Below are 10,726 nucleotides of genomic sequence, written 5' to 3' on the forward strand. Positions count from 1 at the left end.
TGAGAAAAAAACAGCCATACTGATTACAGTTTCCATAGACAAAGAATGGTCCAACCTAGAAAATATTTGCAACTCACTTTTGGACTGACTGGATAATCTATTCGGATTTAGGACCGGTCATCTGAGACAAAGAACCACTCAATAGTGGATTAATCAGGGGAAAGGGACACGACCTGAGTGGCAAGTTTCTGTCTGTGGATTTCAGTACAGTTTCACCCATATAGATATAAAAAAAGAGTTTTAATGTGTAGTTTTAATCTTTAAATGGGTAAAATTGTGTTCATTAAACATTGCTATACTGCAGTAAAAATAAACATGAGAGTCTAATTAACTTTTAATTAATTTTCTCTCTCAGTATTTATACTGAGTCAGCACATTAGCCGATTTAAATGTATAGACCTTTATGTAACGCCTCATGGGAACTGCTGATTTAGTTTATAGTAAAGCAGCTTTAAATACATTGTGAGAAACAGGGTTAACCACAGACTCAGTTGCATGGCTTTATGAGAGTGATTTCAGGGTCAACCAGCCATGCAGTTAGAGAGATGTTCAAAAGCGCATACGTGTTGTGGTGGAAATAAATGTGCTGAAAATGACCCCCCACCACCCCCGTGAACCGCCCACGGTCATGGCTAGGTGAAATGATGTAATGCTTTCTCTCTTGCTCTATGTACAGCCTCTCACTCAGCCTTTCTGCAAAATATTTTTGTCCTTTAGTATGTTTTCTGGAAGGTGGGGATGGTGCGTGTGTTGGTGGATGTGAGGAAGTGCGCAAACGGCCATCATCTCTGGAAGCTTGCAAATGTAGTGTGGGTGGATCCCCCTTTTTCCTTTGTAGTGCTGCTGTGAAAATTCCTCCACTTCTGAGGACGAATCACTGTGGTCTAAATCAGCTTATTATCAGTTTGCCTTAGAACATTTCTATTTCAAAGGGGTAGTACACTCAAAAATGAAAATTCTGTTATCATTTCCTCACTGTATGACTTTCATTCTTCTATGGAATACAAAAGGAGAAGTGTAGCAGAATATCCGAGCTTCTCTCTTCCATACAATGAAAGTTGATGGTGACCAGGGACTGTCAAGCTCCTAACAGGACAAAAAAGCATCATAAAAACATCATAGAGCATATGACTCACACAGTATATTTGAAGTCCTTTGAAGACTTATGATAGCTTTGTGTGGGGAGCAGACTCAATTTGTTGTTTATACTTAAAATCTGGTCTCAAGAATCTTGCTTGATAGCTGTTGTCACCATTTGCTTTCATTGATTAAACAGAGCAGCTTGGACATTCTGATTCATGTTGTAGATGAAACATTACCACCCAATATAATAAACTAGGTCCTGGTTTTTGGTTAGGAATTACTAATAACTGCTAATTTATGACCTCTTTGATGATTTCATGCTTTTATAGGCAGTCACGACTGAGATTCAGTGGATGGTTCCTCATTTGATTTGCAGTCACTGTACTATAGCTATGGCACTATATTAGGTTTTCTAATGAAAAATGAATCCTTTTAAAACTATTTCGTTATAGCATCTCTTCAAATAGGATGAATAATATTTAGAAAAATTAGATTCATCGTATGCTTGAAAAATTACATGCTGGTTCTGCTAATGTAACTCCTAAAGACCTTGCATACCTCCATTTGTTAATAGCCATTTCAATATAATATGTTACGTGAATTAAGAATGAAACAGGTCACATTATGCATTTTCCCCATTAAAAATGACCTATACTTTGACCTTAAAAATGACAACATGAATACTCTTAATCAATCTGCATACTATTCAAATTTCAGTGACAAACGTTGTTTATGTACCAATCTATTTAGTATACAGTACCTTATATAATGTGTCCCTGTTGTAATTGTGCTGGAATTATCTAAAGTTCCTGTTGACCAGGCTGCAATCTCAACCTGTCAGTTGCTAGTTTTCAAATCCACCCGTAAGCTGTTTGTAAATCCTCTGGACTCCACTGTATTGGTTACAGGACTGTATAAACGCACCGTCATTTCGGTTGATATGTTGACTCATAGAATATGCCCTGTCCTTTCGAAGGTCAAAAGGTTTCCCCTATTTTTACTACTTTCAACCTGCTTTTTTAAGATTGTTTGTATTTATTATACTGTACATTATGTGACCCACTTGTGTATAATGATCTAATGCTTGTTTTTCCTTCATTTATGAAAATATTAAATTCTATGGCCGTGTTATTATTAAAAGCAAAAAAAAAAAAAAAAATATATATATATATATATATTTTTGGACACTTTGAGAACATTGTGGTAAAATGTCAGTATTGTGGAGTCTCATCAGGGGTAGGAGAAACATCCAGCAATGGAACTATTCAGAAGAACAAAGATGTGGCTTCAAATGCTAATGAATGGGCTGTGTAGTGACATGATCTCATAGTTGGCTCAGGTTTAGGTTGGAGTTTTCTGGCCCCCCAAGAAACAGTGGTACACAAACAACCTTCTCTGGCCCCTTTCTTTCCTTAAACCTTGCTTGCTCACTATTTTTGTCTATGTATGTATCTGTCTGTCTGTCCATCTCCTTTGCTTTCCTACCTTGATATATTTTTATATCCTATATGCTATATTTATTTTTTTATATTATTGCTTAGGTAAATCATAGGCTACTTTGATAATATATGCTGCTTATTATACAGTATATCTTACATACAGTGTGTCCAACATCATTGGTGGGCTTACCAGTACATCTTTGCAACTACTGTTGTGATTCTTTTGTCCCTGTCTCACACCAGACAAAAAACGCCACAAAAGTTCTTCATATTTTTTATTTATTTTAATTTTATTTTTTTTTGCATTCTGCGTGTTGGTGTATGAAACTGGTGCAACTGCAAAAACTGAAAGATTAGAAATGTATGACCAAATTCTCATATGTAGCCTTGCTTCATTCAAGCTCTCAAACCACAAAAAGGCATTGTTACTAAAAATAAATTTTGTTGGTTATTTGATACATTTACACAATGTATCTTCTAGCCATGGCTAAAGTAAATAATCGATGTCACTTGATAACGATTTGGGTGAAATTTAATGAAAAACTATGTAAGTGGCTTCTGTGGCGCAGAAGAATTTTAAACAGCCTCTGGAGTAGTACAGTAGCTGGGCGCCGCCGAAAGATGCTGAGTAGCGGCAGCAACGTGAGAGGTCTTCACGGGTCCAAAAATTTGTGCCCGAACCCAAAGAGACCCGGAAATGTACTACCCGGACCTGAACCAGACCCATCTATTATTTGAAAGCTTGGACCCGTACCCATGCAGAACCGAGAAATGCCGGACCCGTCTATTATTTGAAAGCTCGGACCCGTACCCATGCAGAACCGTGAAACGCCAGACCCGGACCCGAACCAGACCTGTCTATTATTTGAAAGCTTGGACCCGTACCCATGCAGAACCAAAAAATGCCAGACCCGAACCGGACCTGTCTATTATTTGAAAGCTTGGACCCATACCCATGCAGAACCGAGAAATGCCAGACCCGGACCCGAACCAGACCCGTCTATTATTTGAAAGCTGGGACTCGGACCCGGACCCGGCCAGGAGACACCGATTTCGCAGCTGATTGCTATTAACAAGTTAATTTACAAGTTGTGAAAACAAAACTTTGTGTTTTACCTAATGTAACGTTAGTAGCCTTCTTCCCTGTGCCTGGCTGTGATGCATATAATCCATCCTCCTTGCCAAGAAAGTTGGTAAAATACATCTAGGCTTTCTGTGATTCCTCTCTTGCTGATTGTAACAGTGTAGCTAATCCACTCATTATTTCAGCTTAAAAAGTCCACTTGCTGTCACGGTGATGGATGACAAACGTGACTTGTTTTAGCTTTGCAGTTTTTTTGTATCTTGCATAAGATAACTTCGACTGTTTGCCCTTTTGAACTATAATAACGATTGCTCGTTCATTGCCATGGCTGCTAACGTAGGCATTGCTAATTTGCTATCATGTGCCTAAACTCCGCTCTGCCTCTGATGTCACTTAGCTCTTTGTGGCTCCGCTCCATTTTTCACCTTATTTCCCGGCCCGCACTTTCTCATCCTAATTTTACAATGTTGCAAGTTACAACACACACAGCACCATCAACATCAGTTCTGTCTGATCACAGCCGGGTCTTCTCGGATCGACTCGGGTATTACACATAATGTTAAACAGACCCGGGACCCGCAGCAATAAAATGGAACGCGACCCGGCTGACCGTATAAAACGTGGATCCGAACCGATACGGGTCCCGGGTCGGGTCTCGGGTTCTCGGGTTAGGGTGGACTCGTGAAGACCTCTAGTGTGCGTACATTCATAGAAAACAATTGTTTTGAATTGTACAACACACCATGTTGTCAACCAGAGGCATCCGGTATGTGACCCCTTTAGGCCATGCCCACACTAATACATTTTAAAACTTTGTTTTCAGCTTCTGAACGTCATCGTTTTCGAAAGTATGTGATTATGGAGAGCGTTTCTAATGCTCTGTTTGAGGAAATCGCTGTTCCAGTAAGTATGAGAGGCGTAAACGTAGCAAAATCAATGTGATTTAAAACGAAAATGTATTAGTGTGGATGTGGCATTAGGGGCTGCTCAGAACAAATGTATTCTTGCTTTAAAAAAGCTAGATGCAGTACAATGAATGGAACAGAATGAAGGTGTCTCGAGACTCGTCTTTTAAAAATGGAAGTTCTTTTAATTTGACATGCCATTATAAGAACTTGAAGCTCATTTGGGAGACACTGAAAAGCAAGATGTGGTGCAATTGTCAGATATGTCTGTCTAGCTTTACATAGAAAAACAATTAAAAATCAGAGTAGACGGTCACAAAAACACATTTGGTGTGAACATCCCCTTAGACATTACTTTAGTGAACCAGAGGACTCAGTATTCAGCCACAATGGTTAGTATTCAGTAGTTAAAGTACCTGTAGACCAGAGAAGATAAATGCAAATTAGGCAATGTGCTCATGCTGTCTTTGGTCTGGGCCATTGTACTGTGGCCACACCCTTTACCCAGGTGGCTGTCTGAGATTCAGTGACACAGCTTTGATAAAAGAGGCTTTAATATGCTTAACAGCAGAATCATTTGGCATTGCCAAATCACAGGACTAGGATTACAGGACGAAACTAGGGCATTTGTCTCTTGTGTAGGTGCAGGAGGGTCAAGACTAAAGTCCTGAGAAATATCGGACAGTTTGACAACAGTGTTAGAGTTAGAGACAAAACGTTTAATGAGTGCACAGAATACTTAGCTCATGTACAGGGACAATAATTGGAGGGTATGGTGGGTAGTGATATGATTTATAATAATTTCTGGTTTTACTGCACTAATGTTTTTTTAATGCATCTTACCTATCTCAACCAGTCCTCTTGATTAAGACATTTATGGGATTACTGTAAACCCCTCAAAAGTAACATGGACTCTCCATGCTGAAAAGCTAGTTAGCTAGTTAGATAAAAACAAACACTGGTGGCGCATTACACTTCATGAATGCCTCACACTTTTTTCAGCAGTTTAAATAAAGAGAAATGCCACGATATTGCAAGGCCTCTGGGTATTCTGTATTTTAAATGGGAATTATATGACTTGTTCAGCTGGGGGAAAACAGATTTAGTGCTGCTAATAAAACGCCACAACAGCAAGACATGCTGTTCGCAAGGTTATTTGGTCTCAGAAGCGCATAAGACAGCGGCATGACTGACTGATTTAGGTGCTCGGATGAGGCGATTTTGTTCCTGAGCTTCTCTAGGCCTCCATCTCTTGGGTGAACATATCTAGAGCAAAATATCTGGAGCAGGGCGGATGCTTAGTCTGTCTTCTATCATTTTAACGGAGTGCTCTCATTTTTAGAGTTCATAAGCGGATATTTATATCAAGCAGGTCAAGTGAGGTAGGACCGGATCTTTCCGATTAACATTTTTTATTGATTCGTACAGATAATAAAGAAAAACAAAACATATATACACTGAATCAACATTTAACCCTCACTATTACCCCTAGGACTGGATCTTTACACTGAGACATTTTTAGAAAATTACTGGCTTCTTTTTGATATCAAAGCGATGACAAAGTTTGTGCAATCAATAATAAATCTTTAAGAATCAGCAGTTGTATATACGAGAATTACTTTCTGTTTTGAAAAAAATGCACTGGATACCTTCGCTTAAGCTTGAACTTGAGAGTGCATAAGGACTACCATTATAATGCTACATTCTCTCCGTCTCTTCAGTGACTATGGAAAAGTGCCAAAGGTAGCAGTGGAAACTAGAAGCTGGCTGAACACACTGCTCTGCAGAACCGTCTGTTTATTAAAAATGGCAAAACAGAGTTATATTAAGTTAATCGTACTTTAGAGACCCTGAACCCCATTACCCTTATCTCTTGTTGTTAACAATACTGGGTGTAAAGATAGTTCTGTAATCATTTGGCTTGGCCAAAAAAAATAAATAAATCAGGGTTAAACCTTTTATGAAGTTGACCTTCCTTAGCTCACTATACTTGAACATTTTCTTGTCTTATTGACATTAGGCTAATGCTGACTGTCTAGAAAAAATTCGGAAAGAATGTTTGTGTAAATAGAAAGGGAAAGTTTCTTTATTCTTGAAAAACTTTGAATGTTGATTTTACAAAGTATTGTCAGTAAGTTGAAAAAGGCTTGAAGTCTGAAAGTTATTTAGGCCTTATGTAGTTTGATGCTTGTACAGTTTAAAGAGAGATTTGAAGTTTGAAGGTTATGAGTCTTATGTTCTTTGAAAAATTTGGCATTTTAAAGAGAAGTTTTGACGTTTGAATTCTATAAATACTGTAGGCTTGGCCTTAAGTAGTTTGGGCATTTGGCCAGTTTAAAGAGAAATTTGAAGGTAATGTGTTTGATAGGGTGTTGCTAGGTGGTCGCCAGGATGTTATGTAAAGAAAAAAGAAATAAAGAAACAAAGAAACAAAAAGAAGGAAAGAAAGAAATGTGTGATCATCAGCTATGGGAAAACTGTCGCTCTACAAGCAGCAGTAGGAGTGGAGCTACTAAAGTTTTTAATTTCTGTGGCAGCCAGTATTATTTGCATTCACTGCATCCTGGCGAAATCTGCCTCACCAGTCTTCACATATGTTGTACTTTCACTTCTGTACTTCTATCACAGACCATCTGGCTGATAGAAGCAGTGCTGGGCTTAGGCCAGCTTGGTCCAAACCCCAGTCATGCTGCGTTCAGCAGCACTTTGATTATCTCACTAATTCCTCTATACACCCGGCTCTCATAACACTCTTTATACAACTCAAAACAGAGGATAAATGTGTTTGGACTGGACTTTTGAGACAAGGAAAAGACTTATATTATACAGTATTTGTGTCATGTGATTTACTGTTACCCTCTGTTAGCTTTGCATGGATATCCTCTTATGTTCATTTGCAGTTAAAACCCTTAACCTCTCAATTCTGGCTGTAATCCAAACATCAGTGGTGTCTCATTAAGCCCTTTCCCACCTACAGTCCTGGTACTTTTCCCTTAGTAACTTTCTAGATGAGAACTCTTAAGGGAAAAAGGACACCTGTGGAGACTTTTCCCCATTGCATTTGCACTCACCAAAGTAACCACTGTAGTGACGTCATGTAGTTTCGACCATTTTTCTTATGATGTTATTTGCACGCATGATTCCTTAGCAACACCAACAACAAAATCAACAACACCAACGGAGGACGCCAGTACTGGAGTTACACTTTTGTTAGGGCTGTTTTATATGAACTTTGGCTGCATCAGAAAACGTAGGCAGCTGCCTAATCAGTTAATGGTTTAAACAACAGCAATTTTGAATGAATGAACTTTCTGAACAGTTTAAAAAGCACCTTATTTCATCCTATCTTCATCCATCCTTATACAGCCTCCAAAGGCAGCATTTTTCAGTTTTCGGACACAGACTGTGTCTTCACGTTACTGTTTAAACTGGGCTTGTGAGCCGCGTGTGCGGTGCTCCGTACTGCCAAAAGCGCTGTTTAAGCATGGAGCACACACTGAACGCAGCAGACAACATGTTGAAAATTTACTATAAACCTATTTATCAACACAATCTTTTACGATAAAGGCTTTTATGACTCAACATAAATTACTGTACTGACATTACTGTACTCATTGACTTAAAAAAAGACGTCTTGATGCAAGTTAATTATGCAGTAACAGGCACGCAATACTTATATTGTGTAAACTAGTTTTCATGACGGTTTATCGTATAACAAAGTTCAATTACTCACTCTTGATAAAAATTTGATTATTTATATCCTTCATCCCCGGAAAAATTCTATGTAGTAATCCAGAAACCACTTTATTTTCTGTATAGTCACACAGTACAAACAGTACAGATGTGATGGAACCTTAAGCGCGTCTCCCGATGGACACACACACACACACACACACACACACACACATACATATACAGTATGTGAAATTGGTGATTCTCTTTGGATACTGTAACAGTATAATGAGAAACAGCTGTTAGAAATCATGTCAACCAGCTTGACAAGCCACACCACTCCCTCTCTCCCGCAGACAGACACACGACCACGCCCCCATCACCACAGATACTTTGTTTGTTATAGGTTATTTCTGTTAAGGGAATTGTAAACTTAGTGCAATCCTCTGAATAGCTGGCTAGCTGCTAGGTTGTTTACTAATGGCGGCTGTGGACTCCTCTCCTTTCTCAATACTTTGTGCATCATAGGTTTTTGACCAATCACAGGCTACAACACCTCCCACAGTCCCACCGTCCCTATATGCCCCAAATGTACCTACCCCAGAGTAGGAGCTAAAAATGTCCCCTAAAATGGCTTTAAAGAACTATAGTTCCTCAAGTGCGAAAGCGATGAAAAGTTCTAGTCCCGGGGAAAAGTACCTTAAACAGGCTTTAGTACCACCAGTGGGAAAGGGCCTATTAACAACACTCTTTCAGTACTCTGAAAGATATCTATATTTTTAAGCAACTAAAATTGTCTTCCCTGTTGAAAAGACTGGGATGCTGGTGTGCTGGTGCCCCTACCAGGCTTCTTGGGGTAGTTCCCCCAAAATTAAAATTCTGTCATGATCATGATCACCCTAAATTTGTTCCTAACCTGTATGATTTTCTTCTGTGGAGCACAAAATTAGATATTAGGCAGAATGTTAGCCTGAAAGGTTCCAAAGTAAGAGGTGACTAAGGCTAACATTCTACCCAACATACTCTACTTTTGTGTCCCATGGAAGAAAGAAAGTCATATGGGTTTGAAGCAACAAGAGTGTGATAATAATAAATGATGATGAATTATCATTTTTGGGTGAATTAAACCTTTAAATCGTTTAACCATCAAGCCTCACTTGGTCATCTCTTTCATCAGAAAGATCATGCTAGTTGACCAGCATTTTTGGCTGGTGAACATGGGTATGCTTATCCAACAGCTACTGTAAACCAACAATAAACCAGCATTTAACCAGCTTGTACCAGCATGGAAATTAATGCTAATCTAAACTGGTCTTTTCAGCAGTGTTTTAGCTGCAGATATCCTGTACTACAGGCCTCAATCCATTCCCTTGTACTCATCCAAATAAAGACTGATGCCAGTGAGCACTATGCCACTCAATGTTACTCCTGCTGCAGGGACTTTCATTTGGATTTAAATTAATCAATCATATAGCTGCTGTCATTGGCTTTTAGCTAGGTATGCTGTGTTGGGCATTTAATTTACTCTGAAAAATTAATCCCCTAATTTAGCCCTTTTACGTAAATTTCCCAAATGGGTTTTCCCGTGTTTCATTTCATTTACTTCATTTCTGACAGATACTTTCATCCAAAGGGACTTTTTTCAGTATGTGTGTTCCCTGGGAATTAAACCCTTGACCTTCACATTGCTATCACCACACTCTACCAGTTGAGTTACAGGAAATACCCTATAATTTGGATCTTAACTACATTTGTTTCCCTTTTGAAATGTTGTTGTATTTCTGTCATGTTGTTTACTGTCTTTCTAACTTAAATTTGTGTGATCCTTTTCTGTATTACCTTTGATTTATTCTGTTATTTCTGAATGAGAGTTCAAGGTTTTTCACATTACAAGATGACCATTCACTAGTGTATTTCTCCATGCTGCACCTCTTTTAGATTAGATTTTCAAACTGTGGATAGGATTAAAGAATTCAGTGAAAATACTCTAGATACTTGTAACTTAATATCAACAAAAAATTCCTGTGTGTTTCTTCCAGGACAAAGGACTCTGCGCCACAAAAGTGATGTTCTTGAGACGGTTGTATTAGTGAATCCATCACAAGATACTGTTAGCTCTGAGGTACGTTATTTAAAATATGCCACTCTTGCACAAGGTGCTATTTCTGTTTCTGTTGATTTATATGTTTGATATTAGACTGAATAAACTTGTTAAAGCACAACTTTGTGATGAACTTACTGACTCTAAATGGATAATGTGTTTTAAATGCCCTCTATGTCTCTCTTTATGTCCTAGATCCATTATCTAGTTTCTGACCCAGCTGTGCACAAGCTTCTTGTCCTGAGTGGGCAGAGCTCTGACCAAGGTGACCTGGTTCTCCAAACTGGAGTCTTTAGTCATCAAAACTTCTCACGTGTGCTTGCTGATCCTGGAGTAAGTTTAGATCATTTTAACAACCATTTTGTGTAATGAGTTCTTTATAGTACTTGAAATGCAACATTATTGTATGAATCTTGTTTGCTGTTAAACTGAAAAGGCAATA

General features: G+C 38.6%; 1 protein-coding gene across 1 annotated transcript in view; it reads left to right on the top strand.

Moving 5' to 3' along the window:
* The window catches only part of LOC127437177 (microtubule-associated protein 1B-like), a 48,129-nt gene that overhangs the window by 22,003 nt on the left and 15,400 nt on the right, over window positions 1–10,726 (top strand). Inside the window, exons 3-4 of the mRNA XM_051691928.1 lie at window positions 10,223–10,305; window positions 10,480–10,617. Coding sequence (XP_051547888.1) covers window positions 10,223–10,305; window positions 10,480–10,617 — 221 coding nt within the window. The remainder of the gene's footprint in view (window positions 1–10,222; window positions 10,306–10,479; window positions 10,618–10,726) is intronic.

Source organism: Myxocyprinus asiaticus, chromosome 48, assembly GCF_019703515.2.
Source record: "Myxocyprinus asiaticus isolate MX2 ecotype Aquarium Trade chromosome 48, UBuf_Myxa_2, whole genome shotgun sequence".
In the NCBI taxonomy this organism is placed as follows: Eukaryota; Metazoa; Chordata; class Actinopteri; order Cypriniformes; family Catostomidae; genus Myxocyprinus; species Myxocyprinus asiaticus.